At 45.2% G+C, this 23,219-nt stretch overlaps 2 protein-coding genes across 6 annotated transcripts in view; both read right to left on the reverse strand.

Annotated features, from left to right (window-relative positions):
- Nucleotides 1-13,965, reverse strand: part of Lerp (lysosomal enzyme receptor protein) — a 164,809-nt gene extending 150,844 nt beyond the window's left edge. The window contains exons 1-3 of the mRNA XM_084605664.1: nt 13,673-13,965; nt 1,993-2,284; nt 1,046-1,277 (exon numbers count right to left, since the gene is read on the reverse strand). Coding sequence (XP_084461790.1) covers nt 1,046-1,277; nt 1,993-2,284; nt 13,673-13,791 — 643 coding nt within the window. The 5' untranslated portion in view covers nt 13,792-13,965. The remainder of the gene's footprint in view (nt 1-1,045; nt 1,278-1,992; nt 2,285-13,672) is intronic.
- A 3,282-nt stretch (nt 13,966-17,247) lies between these two features.
- Kdm5 (Lysine demethylase 5) overlaps nt 17,248-23,219 on the reverse strand; it is a 155,568-nt gene continuing 149,596 nt past the window's right edge. For 4 of the 5 annotated variants that reach the window (XM_084605930.1, XM_084605799.1, XM_084605861.1 and 1 more), the window contains one exon: nt 17,248-19,262. In XM_084605930.1, coding sequence (XP_084462056.1) covers nt 18,910-19,262 — 353 coding nt within the window. In that variant the 3' untranslated portion in view covers nt 17,248-18,909. Of the gene's footprint in view, nt 19,263-19,378; nt 19,471-23,219 lie in introns of those variants that run through there. The other variant, XM_084606013.1, reaches the window with a different exon arrangement.

Consider the following 23,219-nt stretch of genomic DNA (forward strand, 5'->3'; position numbering starts at 1 on the left):
AAAAAATTCAATGGAATCACCCTGGGCACCCAGTGGCGCCTGTGCTGCAACCCATGAAGAGCAGCAACTTCAGCTATGGTATGAAAGCTAAAGGAGAGCTAAAAACATTCATGTACTGCAAGCATTACACATAGCCCATACATGGGAAGACCAAAAAGCTCATGACTTGTAGAACTAAACACAGCTGATAACAGAAGCTAGCATTAACAAATAAACAGCAGAACCCCAGCTTGCCATTGTTCATTGTGGACAGCTGTCAAACAAATATAACTGGCAAAAAAAAAGAAGTCCAAGTTATGACCTTATTGCTCAGGTTACAGAAAATTACAATCCTCTCCCCATTCTTACACGCAGAGAAAAAAAAAACTGTATATGGCAAACCACCTCAGGGAAACGAATGGGCACTTTAAAGCTTCCTGCCAAGAAGCAAACATTTATAGTGGAAGGGCTGATAGCATGAGAGTGGCAATAACTCTGAAATGCAATATCAGAGTGAAGTTGTCAAACAGCAGCCCTCTTTAACATAATGAATAAAAAACAGGCCAATGCCCAAGGGCTGAGGCCCCAAGGCAATAAAATATACCTCAATGAATCAACTTATTTCCATTTTATTTATACAGGAGCTGAAATGAACTCAAGCTCCTGGATGACATTGTTTTTCTGGCCAAGACATAAATCTGAATAGATTTTACCTATCAGCACCTGCTGCAGTAATAACAGATGAACACATACCTAGGACAATGAAGAAAAAAAAGCCATGTTTCTTCAAACCCCCCAAACCCCAATCTCAACACTCAATATTGTTATTTCACATTCAAAATGCTAGCTTTTAGGCGGTTATTTGTGACTGTACTGTGGACATCTCAGTGTCTCCCTTTCACTGCTTTTCTTCTCACCTTATTTCCCTGCTACCCTCCTTGCAGGGCTTTTCGAAGAATAGCAGTTAAAAAATATGCTTAGAGTAATGGAATCTTCACTGATAAACTTTCCCTTTGCCTGCCTCGAGAAATTTTTCTGAAGGCAAAAAATGTCTACACAGCCTCACCTGGTTGCATGTCAGAACAGACGTTAATGACCAATCTGGTTGATGGGTCCGTTGCTTCAACCGTGTACCCTCCTGTGGTCTTAATAAGACCCGTGAGATCATGGTGTGACCCACTATAAGTGTAGGCACTACACGGAACTTCAGTGCGAGCTGGTTCCTTGGGGCACGCTGCCGATGTTCTCCACAGAAAGAAAACTTGGCACTTCCTATCTATAAAGTACTCGGGAGATCCCTGCAACAAAAAAAGGTAAAAGAAAAATGAAGCACTCGAAAAATTTCACTAGAAATGAAATCAACAGTTACATGGTCATGTAAAGGTTCCATGCAAGCGACTGTGGAAGCCTTTTATTGACTCAAAAGGTTACCCACGTGTTAGCCATCAGTTGAACAGCTTACAGTCAATGCAAAACACTTCATAATAAGAGAACTGCAGGAGCTGAAGAGTATAACAGAAGGGGGAAAGAAGTACAATCAAAGGAAGTGAAAATCTGGACTACAGAAAAAAAAAAAAAAAAAAAAAAACGCCATTTGACATATGAAGTTGTCCTTAACTTTCCCCTGCTGCTAATGTTGCACATCTCCCAAGGCACAACCACTACACAAGCTTATCTTTCATGCTACTGGCTTGAAACGAATACCAAAACCTTTCGCAGACCATTGCAGACAGCACTGGGAGCGCGTTTAGGTTTAGTGTTTAGGTTGAAAGTTGATTGAGGCGACAATGTACAATGCAGAGCATGAAATAATGGTACTAAAACAAGTAGCATGATCGACTGTGGCAATAGTTAAGAGGTTCCGAAATCGCTTCTCAAGAGAAATTTCAGAGTTTGAATCAACTCTGCTTGGACATTTTTTCTTTTCTTCCTGAGCTCGGCACAGGCTTCACACAAGATTTGAGATTGGGTTTGACCGTGTAAATTAGTGCATTCACATTAAGAGGCACTTACGAGGTGACTTGCACAGCTGAGCCTGATTGACATTTTGAAGTCCTGAGGATGGCCTTCACCACACTTGTTCCCTTTCAAAAACATCCAGGAATCAGTCATCTCCACATTGGAGGCATTCACACTGAGGTCAGCAAGCACTTCTGCCCTTCCGTCTGTCACACGACAGACGGACTTGCCGTTGCATGGAGCACCTGGAGAGCTTGCAGGAAAGCTGAGTGGCTCACATACAGAGAGGTACATGAAGTCCGAATGGGTGCCCACTTCTCGAGGCAAGGCCACCTGCCATGTGTGCCTGCAGAATGAACAAAACACAAGAGCATGAATTCTTTCGACACATGATCATCTTGCAAAGAAATGTTACTTGCTAATATAGTTCTAGCACCGACACCATTCCTTTATTTTAGACACTGCGTAGACTGAGGAAGGATGTTAAGACACCACTGAGCAAACGAAGAAAAAACCTTGTAGGCTTTTGTAACCTTGTAACACATAACAGTGTTAATGTGTGTGTCCGATGCAAAGGCAACATAAAATGACTTCAACAAAGCGCTTTTGATGATTGCGTCATTTCCACTCCTCAATGATTGGTCTGAAAAAATGTAATTTATCATTTATTTCGATGTGTCATGAAGCCTGGCATTTGACTCGGTTTTCTCTTAACATCTTTATGTGGTATGCTGACAAGTATTTTAGCATTAAGCAGCAACTGCAAGAGGTGATACCCCTTGGCGATACAGCACTACGATGCCATCGCCCGCCGTTGCCGCTGGTGCATCTGCACGTAGCGATGGGACTCCGTGACAGAGTGGCACATTTTCACTGTCACTCTGCTACTTTTGCCTCTTCGTTCGGCCAAGGAAAGTATAATTATGCTAGTAAATATCCCTGTATATATGTAAACGGGCTGCACTGGTTGTACAGACCTCGGCAAAATATCAGGATGGGAGAAAAATAATGATCGTTTTCATTGGTACATAAAGAATTAAAGCTGTCACGCACTGAAAGAAATTTAAAAGAAGACGCCCCCCCGATTCGATTTTCAGGTACACAAAATTTCACATGAATTTTATTTTAGAGCGAAACCTCTACTACTACTACATGTACAACGTTTCGCATGACTTCCACTAAAGGACTTCGAAATCAGATCAAGGTCAAACCAAGCACGCACCCCAAAACTAACTATGAAGATGAAACACACAGGTCTGTGTTGTGGCTCGAAAGGCGCCAACAAAAGTCCCCTCTGCCACGCATTGGGGTAGGAGTCATTATCGTATTTGCCGAAGACTGGATTAATTACTTCGTCTCGCTCTTGTGGTCACGACGCGATGCGACCACAGTCTTGTGGCATGTCATGGTTGGCTTCACAGGCGCGCTATATACCTCCTAGTAGAACCACTTCGAGGCTAGATAAATATGTTTACCCATGTGGCATGCCATCATGGTCCTGCCTCAAAAGAAGACAACAGTCGAGGCACTCCTGCCAAGCACGTGCAGGTTGTTCTACGTGGCAGCAGGACTGAATGCCGACGATTCGCTGTCCCGTTCCCACCTGGCCTACCGGGTCCTGTCAAATATATTTGTGGAGACCCGGCGACGAGTGTGTTCGTGGTTCATCTCCACTAATTTATTGGACAGGACCCGCTGGGCCAGGCAGTTAGCAATATATTCAGCCGTGAAGAATTTCCGCCATTTTCTCGAAGGACGCACTTTTCATATCCTAACTGACCAAACCTCTGATGTCTGCGCTGGCATCCAGCAGTTCCTCCTACGCTCCGCGCGAAATCAGACAGCTAGCCTACATTTCAGAGTTTACCTGCGACATTCGTCATGTCAGCGGCAAGTCGAATATAGTCGCCGATGCTCTTTCTCGCGCTGAAGTCAATGTGATGGGCAATGAACGGCCAATCATCGACTTCACGGCTATGGTTGCTGCTCAACGAGCCGATACAAAGCTACGACGGCTTCGCACGCGCGACACCTCTTTGGGGTTGGAGGACGTCTTGCTCCCTGACTACGCCGTTCCTCTCGTTTGTGATACGTCGACCAGTCGTCCTCATCCCTACGTGCCTCCATCATACCGCCAAACAGCCTTTGATGCCTTCCATTCTTTGGCCCATCCTGACATCCGCGCAACTCAGCGCCTCGCCATGGCTTGTTATGTTTGGCCTCGCATCAACGTCTGCGTTCGCCGCTGGTCGCACACATGCCTCAGCTGTTAGCAAAGTGCACCGACACACTACGACTCCCAATGGCTCCTTCCAGTCTCCGGATGCCCGCTTCAACCACCTGCACATCGATAGTCGGCCTCCTTCCTACTTGCGGGAAGCACCACTACTTGTTAGCCTGCATTGACAGGTTCACGAGATGTCCTGAAGCGATGCCCCTTCTGGGCATAACAGCAGAGTCGATCGCAAGAGCACTCATCACACTCTGGATAAGCTGCTACAGTGTCCCTTCCACCATTACGACTGATCGTAGTCGTCAATTCGAATTAACATTATTTGCCAACCTATCTCGGCTCCTCGGCGTGGATCACATTAAGACGACCTCTTTCCACCCAATTTCCAACGGCATCATTGAACGTTTTCACCGGCAGTTGAAAGCTTCAGTTATGCTGTCCGCTTTCCCTGCACCGTGGATTGAGTGCCTACCCTTCGTCCTGCTTGGTCTCCGCACCACACTTCGCAGTGAGCTGACGTTGGGCACTATTCTTCGCGTCCCTGGCCAGTTCTTCGAGCCTTCGCCACACACGCCTGCTAATGTCACAGATTACGCCTGCCGTCTACGTAGCGCTACGAGCACTATCGTGCCACCACGGCAGCGGCAATATTCTAGTCGCATCCACGTCCCCCCCAACCTTCAGCGGTGCACAAAAGTCTTTATGCGCCACAACACAGTACATCCACCCTTACGGCCACCGTACGATGGTCCGTTCCAAGTGCTCCAGCGTGCTCCTAAGCCCTTTCTACTGTGCATTAACGGCCGGGAGGACACAATATCCATTGATCGTCTCAAACCTGCCCCCCTTGAATCAGACGTCATCGCTAACTGTGCCATTGCAACCCCTCCCGATCCTGCCAGTTCTCACCGCATACGATTCGCACTCACAGCGTCCGCTCTTCGACATTCCCCTTCGCTCATGGCTTCATCGCTACAGGGGGAGCCCTGTGGCATGCCATCGTGGTCCCCCCACAAAAGAAGACGACAGTCTCAGCACGCCTGCCAAGCATGCGCAGTTCGTTTTATGTGGCAGCAGGACTGAATGCCGACGGTTCGCTGTCCCATTCTTACCTGGCCCAGCGGGTCCTGTCAAATATATTTGTGGAGACTCGACGACGAGTGTGTTCGTGGTTCATCTCCACAGCCACATAATCTACAACAAGCATGACATGACATCATGGCTGGCCACAAATAATTTATCATGTGCTCAGTAGATGCGGCAACTTTATTTGCCAGCATAGAAAGGCCGATGGAAGAGGATATTGTCGAGGGTTGTTGAAGTCATCCGGGTTCGATAAGAGTCCAAAAAATGCTCTCTCAGGGCTGACTTGTGTAGGTGGCACAACAAGCACTACTGTAGCTAGTGAATACAGTTCTAGGGGCCGCAACTTCTCCCAAAATATTAAAGTACTCCAGTTTTTGCTGATTCTGGGCACCTTTTCAAATACGTTGAGCAGGCTTGGTACTTCTTCAATACTGAGATAACTGCCACTGCCTCCGAGTGCTTGCAGGCTGTCTTCTCTTTCCATAAAAAACAGTTCAAGCTCATCCTCAGCTTGTAAGTGCTTAGGGGAAGCTTTTGCTACCGCCTGAAGCGGTACTTGATCGCTGCCGGCGATTCTATTAAGCCGCTTCCATGTGGTGACCAAATACTGTTTTGTTCGGCACCTTTCCTTACTGGTCGACGTAATGTCGTATGGAGTATCTCGCGCTGCAGTTCACCGATTGCACAATTACTGCCATTCCCTCCTCTGATTCAATGTAGGAATGCAGTTAAAGGCTACATTTTCATCTCCCATTGTCAGTCACGGCTCCGTCCACAAAAGGCCGCAGGACGACCATAGGTCGTCAGTAAGGCTCAAAGGCTTAGTAAGGATCAAAAGAGTTAAAAAAATTCTCGAGCTAAATACGAATTCAAAAACACATTACTACCTAGAATAACGACATTGCGAAGACAGAAGTTTCTAGCCCATGTGCCCTGGAACCGTAAATGTAAATTTGCTTATAGAAAAGGAAAGGCGCTGTATCTGTAACACATCTCTGTCGCTTGGGTATTTTTAATGTGCACTGGCATAGCACAGCACATAGACGTATTTGTGTCTCGCCACCACTGAAACGCGGTGGATGCATTGAGTGGGCACTGGGCACTCGCCTCACTATACGCAGCAGCTTTAACGTCTACACCAATCACAGTGGTTGACAGTGTTCGTACGTGAATTACCCAGGGTCACAGTAGTGAATAACCCACATCAGGCCACTAAGGAAGGGCATCTTGCGTTGATTACATCTTTGCATGACACGTCGATGTAAGCAGCATGATCTGTGTGTCTTCAGTTACCACATATGTCGTTACTCGCTGTCCTGCACGAAAGCACAGAACACACGCATGACTAAAATAAGTTTGCCCAAAAACTGTACTTTGTTTATTGCAACAAAACATTGGTCAGCACGAATGCACTCCTGCAGTGGAATAATCTAGGAGTAGCACGGATTAGACCACCAGTTTGTTTTCCTTAGGGCCCAGTAGCAAGTTCTTTCCGTCTGCTTGAACTCGTCCCCCCCCCCCCCCCCCCCCGTTTTTCAAGGTTTTTGTCCCGACCTCACTCGTCATCGTGCAACCCGTAGCCTAGGTTATTAATTAGTTATGTTTTCTCTCAACATTGCACTTCTAGCTTTCAGAGCCACCTTTCAAGACTGTTTTAGGTATTCCCGTCAGCAATGGTCGTAAAGCGATTATAAACGCATGCTTTTTTTTTTTGACACCGTAGCTGTACAGTCCGAAGCAATAGCACAGCAAATAGAGCATAATACTCCTACAAGTAATTCCACTCATTTCCTTGCTGCACCCAGTCTTCACATTTGAACATTGAAGCTTCACTCCTGGTATAGTCCAACTTACCAAGGGCAATAAAACAAGCAGACATTGATAGGGACAAAAGAAACGGAAGACAGAGGGGGAAATCAATTTATGGAATCATTGTGCAGAGTTCAGATACACCGGTAAATTGCAGCCCAAGGCGGCCTTCCCGTCATCAGCGTCAGCCTATCATACTGAAGTCTTGTTCAATCAAACTGCATCTTCTGGCGCCACATCGCACATGGCTGCTAAGCACGTGCCAAGCGACTCATTGCGACACCGTCGAACAATAGGAAAGTAAAATTATTTGCATGAAATTTTTCAACAGATTCGTCAATTCGTTCTTGAGTTGTACATGGTCATATATTTATCTAAATAAGTAGCTCAACTTGCGAACTATATGCCATTATTTCACTGCCCAGAAATGCTCTCAAATGTTGCAACTTATTCATGAGCAGCGCCATTGCGCAGTGCAGTGACTACCCCTGTTCTGGATGAAACGATGGCCCGACACCAGAGATAAGTGTTATGCATGTGTTAATATCTTCATTTGTTTTCATCTTTTTTGCAACGGACGATTTTTCAATATGGTTGTGATATTTACGGTGTGCTGTGGTGCTTCGGAAGTAAGCGAAAAGAGTGCTTTACAAGCAGCGATAGAAGAAAAATAATGAAAGTAAGTTGCCAGCAAAAGTGGGTCAGAACGGTACCGCGAACTGGTTCGGAACGGTTCCTCCGATTTGTTCCAGTTCGGATTCAATTCCAAGATGGCGTAAAAAATTTGTGTCGGTTCGGTTCCGGTTCGACACCCTGCACCATGACTTTCTCGTGATGTTCTCACTGCAGAACACCTTGGCATGCTGCCAAGAAGTACTGGACTGTGATAGCATGAAAATGAGGGGCGCGCTAATGACTAGAGCTTTTTTTTTTTTTAAATTCTCAGTGGCAAAAGTGGGAGGTGGGCTCTTATGCAAGTAAATACGGTATGCGTACATGAAGCCTGAGCAAAAGATTGATGCGCCCAAAGTAGCCGTGTCGCCAGTGTGGCCGATGCGGACATGACTAATTAAGTCCCTAGATCAGCTGATCAGACGTCTCCATTTGCAAACGTGGATGATGATGATGATTATATCAGTGGCGACATATGGCAGCGGCTCTGAGTACTAGGCCCTGCTCCAGCTCTTTGTGCATGCAGAAAAAAATTATGTGTTCGCGCCCATTTGCTGTCACTCATTATGTTCTCTGATATATAAAATAACATCCAGTGCCCTTGTTAGTGCTATTATTGCTAGAATTTCTGGCTTATTTCCTGAATTCATAATTTACAAGTTCTCAACAGTGTTCCATGAACCTGTTGCTTCATTTAGACAGCTAAAACATAGCAAACTCGACGTAACAAAATTCCCGATTTACGAAATCTTCAGCTGCAAATAGGAATTCGTTATATCAAGGTTCGACAGTATAATCAATGAAAACTCTCAGGACCTATCCACAATTAGCCGACAACCTGAAAGTCGCTGTTAAAAAAAAAAATGACAACTGGAGACAAATGCTGCTGAGGAGCATCAAACAGTGAAATGGGTCCAATGAATTTTGCAAGGACCTTTAAATAAATCAGTATCAAACATGAAATTTAGCATTTTATTGCTTGTAATGATGTGCAATAAATTACTGTAAACAGGTCACAATCTTTGAGTGCAAAACAATAATCTAATGTTTTCTTTCACTTATTTCGGTTTCAGTTTAAACAGCTGAACAATCGTTTAGCATTAAGGTCTAGTGAAGGATGGAAAAACTGCAACATATTCACTGCTTTTTCCTTCCCTGTAATTCCAGCTTTTGAGGCAGGCTAGTTTTAGTGTTGTATGGAGTCAAAACAACAACTGAGCGATACTATGACAGATTTTCATCCCGCACGTAACCTATATGTCACTTTGATGGCATAGCCATTGCTCAGCTGTTGAAAACTAGGCCAAAACAAGTGGGAGAAAAAATTTAATAAATTTTTCATGGTTCCAGTCGAATATTGTAGGCTGGTCCATGTAAAGTAATGTCTTAGGCATTATTAAAAAGGAAAAAACATGCAATCAAAATTGGTATCAAATCCTTTAAGCATACAATCTCTACAAACGAAGTGTTGCTTGCCTGAATCCTGGCTAAGTATTTTCATTCCGCACTTTTTATAAAGAAAAATAATAATGAAAGCAATTCTAAAAACACTGACAAAACATTGCTAACAACATGGTTTTTATGTCAAAAAGAGCAAAACAGCAAATGCTTTCCTAGAGTTTAGAGCTACCAACTATGCAAAAATAGTGTCCAATATTCTGAATGTAAAGGTTTCTGTTCCACTGTGTTTCCTTTTCACAACAATTTTTAGAAATAACTTCACTGCAAACAAAAAGCAGCTAAAAAAAAATTCATTTTTTTAATTATCTACTATCTACAAGAATACAAGTTTCAGCGGTGTACACAACCACTGTGGTGCTTTGTAGCCAAAACTAGCCAAACGTGGCTACATGACTACTCTCATTTTTTTCTGCTACTAACTAATCAATTATATTTCAGGCATAAACTGATTATGCTGCCAACTTCTTAGCACTTCTCAGTATGAAATTTCCCCAATGAAAAATTTGTGTACACACAGTGAATGTATAGCATCAGGAAAAAAATGAACTGGATATGTGCGAGACAAAGTGCGTTTTGTGCTCTGACCTTGACCTGCATCATCTGCTTTTTCCATTGTCCTGCATGAACAGAGCTAAACCAACATTTTCATTCTTGCGAGATTTCTTGTGGTTTTTGGTTTAGGATTTCAAGAAGCAACATTAACTCACATATTTTAAATATCAACTACCCTTGGGTAAGCTACTACAATATTATTCAGAATATGTTCACGTTATATGCATGTGAGCTGTTTCTTCTCTTTCAGTAAAATTAATCATTCCCTCATACAAAAATGCCTCTATTATAAGCAGTCTCCATAAAGCTTCAAAGTGAGAATTAAAATTTTACCACAGAGTCTGACAATCTACATTTTCATCTTTTATAAGTGACAAATTTCTAATTATGTCAGAGTTACTGTTGTACAAATTTACATTTGAATACAGTGGAATCTAACTCAAGTTTGAAAACTCTGATTAAGGCAAGGGGCCAACTATCACTGTCAATTTAAAATTTGCACAGTGAAATTCCCTCCATCACAACCAGGACTTTGCTGCATGGTACAAAAGCAGCTGTGGCACATGACTATTGTAAATTCAGAACAGCTGTCCTCACCTCCCCCCCCCCCCCCCCACCTTCCTGTTTTCCATTCCTGGATGTAGACTGTGAACAGAATCATATGAAACTGGCCAGAACATGTGGCACAGAAGAGAAGCCAGTAGCAGTGGGGCAAGGTATGTGAAAGCACAAAAAAAAAAAAAAAAGTGAATCATTCCCACACCTAAACTGAGTCGCACGCAGCCAGCATATATGGGGAAAGCGAATCACATGATGGACGCTTCTCTTATGTCACCTGTATGACAATGCCAGCAGATGTTGAAATGAGAAGGGAAAACAAAACAGGCCGCAGAAAGACCTTTCATTTACCATAAAGCAATATGAGCTTCAGACAGAAAGCATTCCAGGATGGGAAGTGTGTTTTAAGCTCAGCCTCCAGCACATTAAAAAAAAAATAAAAAGGAAGAGTGAATTCTTCACGCCTGCAATAAAACTAGGGCAGTGACATGGTAGCGGAAATTCATTTTTTAGCTTCCTTACCCCACAGTAAAAACAAAGCGTTCATTTGATATAATATTAAATATAATTTAAGAGATTACAAAATGTTTTTGCTTGGCCATTAGCAAAAAAAGTGCTTGCTACATGTAATGCAGGGGTGAAAAGCAAGGAGAAAATAGCGGGTTTATAGCAACCACAGTCAATTAAATCTGACCATCTACCAGCTGCTTGAAAACAAAAAATAACTGGGGTATTTGTTTTTATCTATCACATATTGCAGACCATTGTCCGAGCAGGAACAAAGAAGAAAGGCCCCATACATCACGAAAACCTAGTTTGAACAAAATTTGCTCAAAATGACTGCAATGCACAGAGGAACTGCAAGTTCATCATGAAGTTCAATCATCTCGTCTTTCAAACAGGATAAATGAGGAGCATATGAAACCCCCACAAGCAAGACATGTGAATAACAAGAATAAAAAGCACTATATTTCATAAACTATCAGCAAAGAAAATCCGCAGATTACACCACATAAAGCAGAACCCTGTAGTGTTTCTTTCATATCCTCATGTGTTGGTTATCACCACCTCAAGGTGATACTGGCTTAACCTGGCCCAACTGTGCAACTATGATAGGTACACAATTAATGACAATGGGTTAATACATTCTCTATTACACGCCACGCTGTCAACAGAAAATGATTATCAAATGCTTTGTGGTGCTACCTATGGAGACTGCACCTTTGCAACTGTCACGTAATTAACATGCCAGTGTGTGGATGAAGGGTCTAAAATAGACAAGTCTGCACTGTGCTATCGGAGAAAGTTATTAAGCCCTATGACTCAAGCACAAGAGCCTTCCCACAAGATAGTAAAGAGCAGGGTCCACCGATTTTCCCAGCTGTACACATGCTCTCTCTGTCAACACACGATAAGCGAGTGAGATAGATGCGATATAGCAATGTGACAGCCCCAAGTGCTAGCAAACAGCCGAGCAGAGGAAACTAAAGTGTTGCCACTGCAGGGCAAAGTAGAGGCCTGGATAATCTAAAATTCAAAAACAAAGCAGCACCATATCAAGATACCATCATGGGCACAGATGCATATGTGCTTGTAATGTATGGGCTATCACAATATTCCTGTGCACATTTGCTCCTTTAGTACTGGCATTCCAGAGCATATCCAATACTGGAGTGATTTATATCCTCTTAAAATACAGAAGGCACGTGCAATATGCTTAATGAGCAAAATGCTGGTTCACAGTACAGTGTGAACACTGACCAGTTGGTAAAATAACAGCCATCCTGTGTGTATGTGTGTTCAGCTCATCTCTTAAAAGTGGAAAGAGCTATGCACACAATCATCAAACTTTCTCAAAATTTGTATTTCTCAACATATTTCTTTAATTGGTTTCATAAGTTATTTAGTGCTATATAAAAGACACAGACACAGGAAAAAATACACAGGATGGGCGCTGATCTGGCAAGAAATTTCCTAAATGTATGCACTCATGTTCACTCATTGTGTATAAATGTGGCATGCATCTGCTTCAATGAAATTAGTTGGAGTCGGCGCCCATCCCGTGTCTTTATGTGTCCATGTCTTTAGCATTGAATAACTTGTAACAAAACCATGCTTCATGAACTAGCCTAGCAACATGTTTTGGTAACATTTCTCTAAGCACAGTGATGTTATCAGCTATCACTGGTTCGGAAAATATGATTGATAGTGACTTACCCCGAGTTACCTTGCTGTGAAATAGTGTAAAACTGCAATGTTCACACCTCTAAATCAACACCTGATGCATTAATATTATACAAGAAGCTAATCTGCTGCTCATAACATGATTTTGCTTCATTAAGACATTTAGAATTCAGAACGCAAGCCATTACATATGTAATTTTTCGTCTTTAATTTGTGTATGTTTTACAATCAAATGCTTTACATTCTAACCAAACAGAAACCAGAGATGTACAGGCTGCTATTCGAAGGCTTTCATTGAACTCTCAGTTTCAGGGTCAAATCGTGAACACGAAACATTCCTAGTTGTTGAACTTATGAGTGAAAAACCGGCCAGCCGCCTGGCTTCAAATGGCAAGCCCGCAAGATTATGTGAAAGGAATCGATGAGATCATCCGGCCGGAGTGAATTAACTGCGAGTATGTAATACTTGCATGCCTAGACGCAGACCGCAAAGATGAGTACTATCAGCAACCGAGACGCTCGCTGCAGAGCTCGACAGGTGAGAAAACAAAGTCCCCCGAAAAAGGGCGGCCTAGCGCTCGCCGTTACTGCCTAGCGAAGACACACGCCGACACACGACTTTCGTGCACTGTCCGGGCTACCACAGCGAAGAATTAGCTTTAATTTTGCAAAAACTGTAAACTCGCCATTTACTATCTATTTCCAGTCATAACCGCCGAAAACGACGCGCGCCACTAACGTAGTACATTTAAGTACAGCACAACACACGAACACACATAACGACGGAAGTGTCTCGAGCCTTTTGGCATATATGCATGCGTGCGTCCGTTCCGGCAAGATGAAAAATAAAAAAATGTTTGCCACCTGTGTTATCAGGTGTAATTATAAACGTGGCCATGAACATGCTACAATGAAGGAATCAGGCGAGGACGTTGGGTAACCGCGCGCATGACGCCGCGAATCCATCGAAACGCACGCGCTCGTGATTGGATTGCATGAGTCATGGGCATGCGCCAAACCGTCAACTGCGTTCCGAGAGAACTGAGTTCTTCCGTTAATGCGTTATTTAATGGGCGTGAACAGGAGGAAGGCCTCGAACAACCGTCAAAGCTGCGCGTAAAGACGAAGTATATCTCGGAAGGTCGCCGAGAGAGCAGAAAACACGGGTGGACAATTTACCTGAACATCAGCGGCCCGTTCACAGCTCCAATGCGGTCCGTGCAGACGTTTCCCGCTGCAGCGAACGAAGTGCAAACCGAAAGGACGAGAATAACCGGCGAGAACTCGAGTAAGTGCATCGTTGCATGTGTTTTGAACTCAGACAAGCGCTGGTAAAAGCATACCACTACAAGCAAAACCAGCAAAACTGCGAGGTGCCTGTACTCATTTCAGCACTCCGCTCCTCAAACAAACAACTGCGCCGACCGCAATCTGCCGCCCGTAGCGCCGACTGCGCTTCTCAGTTTTGTTTTATTCCATGCTAATAGTTGCAGCGTTGCAGGTTGCAGGCTGTACGCCACCTACGTGTCAAATGCATATATTTACCATCAGCCTTGTACCTTAAACTACAAATTTCATTCTAAAAATTTTCTCAACATTTATTTTTTAATACCTGCAATCAGAAAGCATAAGTACAGTGAGCTATAATTTTTAGTTCACTGTAGCAGAAGCAAAAATCGCAAGCCAACGTTTCGGTAGGTTTTGGAGTTTCGGGCAGCCAAGCCAAGCTGATCCTGGATCTTTGCTGGCTTTTATTTATAAATTTCGACCCGTGGTTACCGTGGTGTTCGCGGACGCATCGGTGCTGTTACTGCCTAGCCTTCGGATTCTGCTTGTCCTCGCTAACCTTCCACAAATGATCGGTGTGATCTGGATTCCGGAACAAAAACTGCCCATCGACACATTTGTGCGCTCCTTCCCGAGCCTCCCCTATCATTACATACACAGAATTGCTTGAACACTACAGGCTCTCGCCTTACATTACACCCTCTTATCTCACCCTGTCTACCCAAGAGGCAGCAACTTTCTTACAAACTAATACCTTTGTATCACCATCTCTCCTCAACCTCTGGTACCCCTTTAGTTCCTCTGACTGCGCTGAATGCGGGGAGCGGACAAGTCTCTACCACATGGCATGGTGGCAGGTTACTCCTCATCCACCCCCTCACTCCTGCATAGAAGATTGGGAGGCCGCCCTGCAGGACTTTAGTGTTCCTGTATATGAAGTATATATAGGAACACTACAGGATCGCTGCCCGGAGCGCTAGCAATGACGGACCCGTCACGCAGTTACTGCAGTCTCGGCCAACGGGACACTGGACTGAGTGTCCACCCCGCTGGCAGAATGAAGGTGTGTTGTCCTCATTTTTCCGAGCGTAGCAGACGCTACCGCTCGCTACAATCTCTGGTTTGGTTTGGGTTGTTGGGTTTTACGTCCCAAAGCGACGGGCTACGAAAAGCGCCGTAGTGGTAAGCTCCGGAAATTTCGACCACCTAGTATTCGTGCACAGACATCGTACAGCACACGGGCGCCTAGCTTTCAGCCTCCATCGAAAAACGGCCGTGATCTCTAGTAACCCTGTTACCGTGGTGCTAGTAATGTTGCTGTGAAGCCTCGACGTCCTCGTGAACTGCGATGTCTTGGATAGGATGCATGGAATCTGATGGGGGCTTCAGCCTCAGTGCCTTACTCGTTTCCCCAGGAGAGCCCTCTGCAGCTTGCTAGTTATCTGTCCGCAACCAGCCGTGGCACGAGCTCGGCAGGTCTGCTCACAGGCACCAGTCGTTTTGCACAGTGCTGAATTTTGACATCGGATTTGCCTTTAAAGGAGACACATGAATGAGCGCTCTGTAATCCTCCCCGTGTCCATGTCAAATTTTAGCACCTGATAATGTTTGTCAACACATGCGCAACTGTGATATCAATGAACTATGCTCATATTCTGTTCTGGTCTTAACCACGGTGCAAGAATATTTAGGTGGGGACACAGCACGGGCGAGGCACTGGACGCAAGTTTCCAGATAAGGTACCAGCCACGCTCCTCCGAACCGGGCCGCTGATCGCAGCGTCAGCGTCGATGTAGCGGTGAATCTTCGCTGGAATAAAAAAAACACATACATTGACAACGCCGTTGCGATAGCAACCCGCTGATATCGCGCGGCGCGTTTCTCCTGCGTGAGCCGTTTGCATGGCCCGAACTGTTTCCCCGTCGTCGCCAGAAGCATCACCGTAGCACTTTATTCTTAAGCCGTGCCCACTGCATCAGTGCAGAAGCGAGGTCCAGAATAATTTATTGGCTTGTCAATACTATTGACGTAATATATTCCTTAGAACGAAGTGAAGAAAAGGTTGAAGTTGCACTTTATGTTGAAATATGTGGGAGTGAGTACTACATTACTCAACCATTGAGTCATCGTTATTCAATTGAAGGCGCCGGGGAAGCAGTTTTGTCACTTTGGATAGCGTAAATAGAGCAGGGAAAGCGAATCCTGCGTTCGGTTGGGCGAATGGGAGAAAAATATAAAAATTCATAGGGTATTCTTAACCACTTAATGAAGGAAATGCAACAGCGCCCCGTAACGCTTCTCTATCGCATAAATCACTAACGTGCAAACTGAGTGGAAGAATGGGATAAGCAAGCGAGGAACAGTACGGACGTGTTATGTGTACGAAAAACGTCACAAATGCTGTCGTGATTTAAGGCTTTTTTGCCTCAAGCAAGCTCAACTGTCTTCTATATTTGCACGAATCCCGACTGTACGAACGGCTGCACGATTATCTATCTATTTATGTTCATCAACTGATTTATATGCGGCTTTGGCGCACCACATCACATTACTCTCTTAACGTAGATTCAAGAAAGCTGTTAACCGTAATTTTACCTCTATTTTTTTCTATTGAATTATAATTCTCTTCCCCTCTGTACTGTACCCTATACCCTGAGGATAAAAGAATAAGGGAAAGGAAAAAAGAAGCTAAGAGAAGTAATGGTATAGAGGAAGTGAGAGGAAGGGGGGAATTCAGTGGGAGCTAGCAGAATCCAGTTAGAGGACCTCTAATGTATTGAAGAAATAAAGTAAGGAGCAAACTAAGGATGAGCGGGCACACTGATGGGCGAACAAAAGATGTAAAGTAAAAGAACAAATGAAACGACTGATGGTTAATGCTTTGTTGTCAAAGTTCCGCCGCTTATGCGTGCAGCAGGTTCAAATTCCGCGCGAAAATTCATTTGCCTTTTGCGCTTTTATTTAAGCATTCATGAAGCCACAGATTTATAAAACTGCGCTGAATAATGGACCTAGACAAAAACAACGCGACAAAAATATTTTTCTCTCATCATAGGCCACAGTTTACGAGAAAATGGCTCTCAAAAAGCATGTATTCACCATAGAAAAGCAGTGCCTCCCACTACGTCACAGGCCGCTGAGCGAACTGCCATCTCGTATGGCTTAGACTAACTAGGGGACTTTATCTGGAACCGGCGCGGTACGCTGTGTCCCCACCTTAACTTATGTACCTGCATTGGAACAACAAATCTGAACTGCTGTAGGTCTTGAGTGACAGAAAAAGCAACCTAGAGGTAAGTGCACAGAGCATGCTCTTGAATGGTGCATGCAACTGCATAATTAAGGCACAAACACATTATTCTCCAGAAAAATTTTAATGCGTATGTACAAAAGAAAAGCCAAATAAACCTGATTAGCTTCATGTGTTCGTCTTGTCTAACAGTGACTTGTGTGCAGTTATACCAGAGAACTTTCTTTAAAAAAAAAAAAAAGCCATAAAAACAAAACCACAAGCTTTGGATAAATGCAGCGTCCTTTACCAAATCTGCACTATTACAAGTGAAGTAATTCTACAATGCAAAGCACGTCCTGCTGTGACTTGTTGGCTTGTTCCTGGAGTGAAATGGCTAGAGAATGAATAGAGTCTATTGAAATTTAATACTCTGAAGTAAAGAAGCACATTGCACAAAATCTTATCTAAAAAAGAAGGGAACGTCTTCTCATGAAGGCCACAGTACAGTACTCTTGGTTTGCCGTGCAGCCACACAATAGCACATGAAAATAAATAAAATGCAGCTCCTTTCTACCAGAGTGCCAAACCTATCATACAAGTGGTACAAGGAGACCGTGAATGCAGACAATGAGAAATGCAAAGACCAGCGGCACATGCACAAAATCAATGCACACGCCAAGATGAAGGAAAGGCATATGCCCTAAGACAATGAAGGGCCTTCCTTTAGCCAATGCTGAACAGAAGACGCACAACAATGCTTTGTTTAGTTTTGTTCGTCTCATTATTCGTCATGACTACTGATACTAATGCAAAGAGAATTACACGCAATGGGTTGTACAACAGCCAAATTCGCATTGTTCATACGAATAAAAAGGTGTGCGACAACATCAAATGACTGACTGGTCAGCAAGCACCGCTCAGTGAACAGAGTTCACGTGAGACCAAGTCACCTGAGTGGTTGGAGTCAGTTGTGCCACAATATCCTACTTTTTAAGCTGCTGCAACATTCGGCATGTTTTAATGTACATGTATACATAAGCGGGAAGTGACAAGAGAACACAAACAATATGCTGTCATATGGTGAGAAGAAGCACCCCCATGATCATCTAGTAATACAGGTTTTTTTTTTTTTTTTTTTTTTTCATTTTATGGTTTTTATATAGGTTCTTATGTGACATTCAATGTATGTATATATGTACAAAGGTATCCAAGTGCTGGGCTGCAGACAGTTACTTTCGAAAAAAAGGCTAGCAGGTTTTTGAGTGTGTGTGTGTGTGTGTGTGAGCACAGAGCCTTGCACTTCTCATCCAAGTCTCTAGCAACATTCTGCAAGTAATACAAGCACGCATAGTGGCCTGAATTCCTCAACAGAAAAGGCCAGGTGCACAGAGCTCACATGGTAGAACACAGCAAGAAACGAGAGTACCTTAACAAAAACATGGTGCCGACAGATGAGAAAAATTTCCCGAGAACATTCCAAGGAAAGAACAAAGACAACTCAACTTGTGCCACTATCAAAGAAAGGAAGAAGTACGGGAGCTAGACAAGCCTGTTCCTGACATTAGGGACAACATAGTGCGCCACTTGCCCACTTCAGAGCTGGTCATCACACACATCACACACACATGCGGGAAGGAATCAGGAACCCCACAAAACAGTACTCTCAGACACCACTTAGCCAAGGAACAAGCCCTCGCCAGAACAAAGAAAATGATGAACACCATGAGACTGCCCCACACAATAGTGGTGGCCGCACTTTTCACAATCTCGCTATTGACACAATTCACTTCCACTACACACCCGTACCTAACACTCGCCATTGTGCATGCGTTCTTGGCGAACACAGCGGTGCAAAATTACCGCCCCCACTCACTCCAGCAGGAACAAATTAAACATTTCACACCGCAGTCGACACAAGAGGTGCCGTGGGGGTGGGAGGCTTTGTGATTGTGGTGACAGCTGCGCCGCCATCTTCGACCTCCGCTGCAGCAGCGGCTGGTAACGATGAGTCGGCCATTTCTTGGGATGATTCGAGTGACAGCTCCTCACCTCCTCCCCCACTGCAATCAGCTGTGTCTTGCTGGCTGCTGCCATTAGATCGGCCCATGGCCTTAGCGGTGTCGGGCCGACTGCACTGAGGACAGTAGTAGTCCTCACTGTCCTTCACCTCGTTTATGCTCAAACCCACACAGAGCAGGTGGAACCAAAGTTCACAGCCTCCATCGCACTGCACCCAGTTGACAGCCTCACCTGCAAGGACCGATCAGTGGTTGCAATAACTCCTTTGATCATAAAAAAATCACTGCTTAATATAGAAATGAAACGAAGAAACGAAAGTGACAAATGCAAGGTTCATAAAGGCAAGCAGGCAATTCGTTTGCTGCGCTCAAACCCACACAGAGCAGGTGGAATCAAAGTTCACAGCCTCCATCGCACTGCACCCAGTTGACAGCCTCACCTACAAGGACCGATCAGTGGTTGCAATAACTCCTTTCATCATAACAAAATCACTGCTTAATACAGAAATGAAACGAAGAAACGAAAGTGACAAATGCAAGGTTCATAAAGGCAAGCAGGCAATTTGCTTGCTTCAACAACGGATTCATGATTACTACAGTCGAACCCGGATATATTGAATTTTGGTTATATCGAACTCACAGAATATCCCCTTGAAAATCCCATGTAAAAGTTGTGGGATTACGCGGCGTCTGCAGGCGCAGCCTGTGCTGTCCCTGCGACACGGGAGCCCTCTTCCGTGAGGCGCGGGAGTACTTTGTCTCTACCCGGCTGCCCGGTGCGCTCTCCAGGGTGCCGCTCTGTGCCGGCCCTCTCATTGGGCACCATGAACGTGACGTAAGCACGGAGTGGCGTCCTGGAAGCCGGGTTGCGGGGCGTGGGGGAGTTCAGATGCGGAGGCGACGAGCGCGGATCACGGGTAACGGGGGCCAGCCGCAACGACAAGGTACGTGAGCGACCATTTCCGCTGTTCCAAAGGCCTGTGCCGACGGACATTCGCGTGCCTTGTCGGGCTGGCTCCTTCCCTCATATCTGCCGTGTGGCCTCCGCTGCTGAATGGCCCGGCGACGGGGTTTTTCTCGCCACACCAGCCCGCATTCTCCAACTGTTGTCGGGGCGCGCTGCCGCGGTGGTCCGTTTCGGGCTGTGGTGGACGCCTGGAAAGAGTTACTTAGGGGTGTATTACCGCACAGTGTTTTTGTACCGTAGCCCTCGGCGATTAAATGTCTGTGTCGTGAGCGTCGCTGATTCCCTCGGTGTGAGAGTGCCCTGGTGCGGCGAGAGCAGACCAGACCCCTTTCAGCTCGATGCTCGAACCCTGCAGTGGGTCTCCCTCTCCGCACGGCGTCGGGATACGCAGAGACCCACTTTTGGGCTGCATGCGAACGCCGGACGCGGAGGGATCTAATTAGACGCCCACATTTCTGGCGCCCAACGTGGGGCAGCGACTGCCTGTGCAATTGCTGCTGTGCACCACGAGCTGAAAACCGGTGTTATCTTGCCGCGTCATGTACAGTCGACGACCGATTTTTCGGCCACCCAATTTTTCGGACATGCTTGATTCATCATAATCATCATCAGCCTGACTATAACCACTGCAGGGCGAAGGCCTCTCCCATATTTCTCCACTTAACCCGGTTCTGTGCTAGTTGGGATCCAGTTAATTGCCCTCAGCGACCATCAGTTATCCTCTCTTCGCACTACATGTCCTGCCCATGTCCATTTCTTCTTCTTAATTTCCACTAGAATGTTGGTAACTTGAGTTATTTCTCTGACCCACTGTGCACGCTTCCTATCTCTTAATATTACCCCTACCATTTTTCGTTCCATAGCCCACTGGGTTGTCCTCAACTTAAGTAGAACTCTCTTGTTTAGCCTCCACGTTTCAGCCCCATAGGTGAGTACAGGCAAGATGCAACTATTGTGTACTTTCCTCTTGAGCGATACCGGTAAGTTGTTACTCATAATCTGTGAGTGCTTGCCAAATGCGCTCCATCCCAATCTTATTCTTCTTGTTATTTCCTTTTCATGGTCCGGATCAGCGGTTACTACCTGTCCTAAGTAGACATATTCACCTACTACTTCCAGTACTTCGCTACTTAATGTAAACTGCTATTCCTTCCCGAGGCTGTTGAACATTACCTTAGTCTTCTGCATATTGATTTTCAAACCTACCTTTCTACTTTTCCTGTCTAGGTCATCAATCATTATTTGCAGTTCATCCCCCGAGTTGCTTAGCAAGGCAATGTTATCAGCAAATCGCAGATTACTGAGGTATTCTCCATCTACCCTTATCCCTAACTGCTCTCATTCCAAGTCTCTGAATACTTCCTCTAAGCAAGCTGTGAATAGTACTGGGGAGATTGTGTCTCCTTGCCTAACACCTTTCTTTATCGAAATTTTGTCACTTTCTTTATGCAGAACTATGATTGCTGTGCAGCCACTATATATATCTTCCAGCACTTTCACGTACGGCTCGTCTACCCCCTGATTTCGCAATGCCTGCATCACCGCCGAGGTTTCAACTGAGTCAAATGCTTTTTCGTAATCAATGAATGCTATGTATAAGGGCTGGTTATATTCCGAGCATTTTTCTATCACCTGATGGTATGGATATGATCGATAGTAGAGTACCGTTTTTGAAACCCTGCTTGATCCTTTGCTTGATTGCAGTCTAAGGTTGTCCTGATTCTATTAGCGATTACCATACAATCAAGCAATACATGCTTGATTACTCGGACTTTTTCCCGGCCCCAGGACATACCTTACAAAGTCAATGTATTACGCTGCTCAATATTTCGGACACTCTAAGCAGGCCTATTCGATTTTTCGGACATTCCAAGCGTCAGCTGGGCCAACTGCCACACATTTTGAGTAGTGTCGCCGCCATCTTGTTTGTTTACTTTTACCTTCGATAGCCTCGAAACCGGTACTGGCCTTGCATGCCGCTCCTTAGCTACACACGCTGGCTCGAGGCTATAATATTTGCCTAGCAGCTTCCGTTTCCGGGACAACTGCCAGATTGCTTCTTTTTATTTTTTAAGCGTGATCGCTTCTACTGCCTGTTCTTCTGTGTGTTTGCCATGTAGGCCTAGCCGATGCTGATGTGAGAACTACCTTCTGTCGCTACTGCGGCTCGCATTTTATTGAATCGGCTTCAGTTCTGTTTCCGGATTTTTTTTTTTTCTCGTGCAACGCGACAGCCAGAAGGCACTCAACGGAGTCGGTGTTGTGATTCAGTGTTTGGCGGTTGTGGTGTGCCTCGACAGTGGTAAAACCTACTCTGTCGATTTTCTTGGAGCACTTAGTACCCTCGCCGATGCGTGGAAGTCTGTAGCACCCACAACGCTGCTCAATTGCTTCCGCGACGCGGGAGTTGTGCTGAATGACGAGTCGGCTGCCTTGGACGAGGAGAGCGTCATCGAGCAGTTGTCAGGCAGTGAGCAGTTCATTCACAACCTTCGCATTGCTTGTGTCGAAATTCCATCGACCGTCTCGTTTTCAAAGTTCACAGACGTGGACCACCAGTTGGAACTGTGCTCTGGGCTAATAGATACAGGAATTATTCGCCAAGTGCTTGTGGAGTCAGAGCGAGGACGATGATGACTCACCTGCAGCAGCGAAGCCGACGCAAGCTGAGCTGATGCAAGCGAAATTCAGGTGGACCTGTTAGCATTCATGACTTTTTCCGGCCTCAAAGTGAATAATAGACAATAAATTGAGCTTTTTTGGTGCACATTTGTTTTTTCGGACTGCCCAATTTTTCGGACATTTTCGTGGTACGTCGAGAGTCCGAAAAATCACTCGTCGACTGTACTCCAGTTTTCAAGAGGCGTCACCTTTGACGTTTCTCGCAAACGTCGCTGAATGGGACAGCTCAGTCGTCACTGGGGATGTTTTAATGTCGGGGAGAATGGAATCAGCGGTGCAACAAACGGCACTGGCGGCTGTAGGGCAGCAGGCGGAAAGCACCACCCCGACACCCATTCTTTCCGGTTCGGGCTCGCACGAGTTGGTGGTGAACTGCGAGTGGTGAACTGCAGTCCCTGATGGAGGAGGGCAGACTGCTAAGCACACCGCTTGTTAACAGTGACCACCGTGAAGGGCGTGCCAACGCGCAGGCAGCTGGGAGCCCGCTCAGGCGGAGCCATGAAATAGTCGCGTCGGATGCTCCTGGGACCGCAGGGCTGG

This window comes from Amblyomma maculatum, chromosome 1, assembly GCF_055883805.1.
Source record: "Amblyomma maculatum isolate TAMU_Amacu chromosome 1, ASM5588380v1, whole genome shotgun sequence".
Classification (NCBI taxonomy): domain Eukaryota; kingdom Metazoa; phylum Arthropoda; class Arachnida; order Ixodida; family Ixodidae; genus Amblyomma; species Amblyomma maculatum.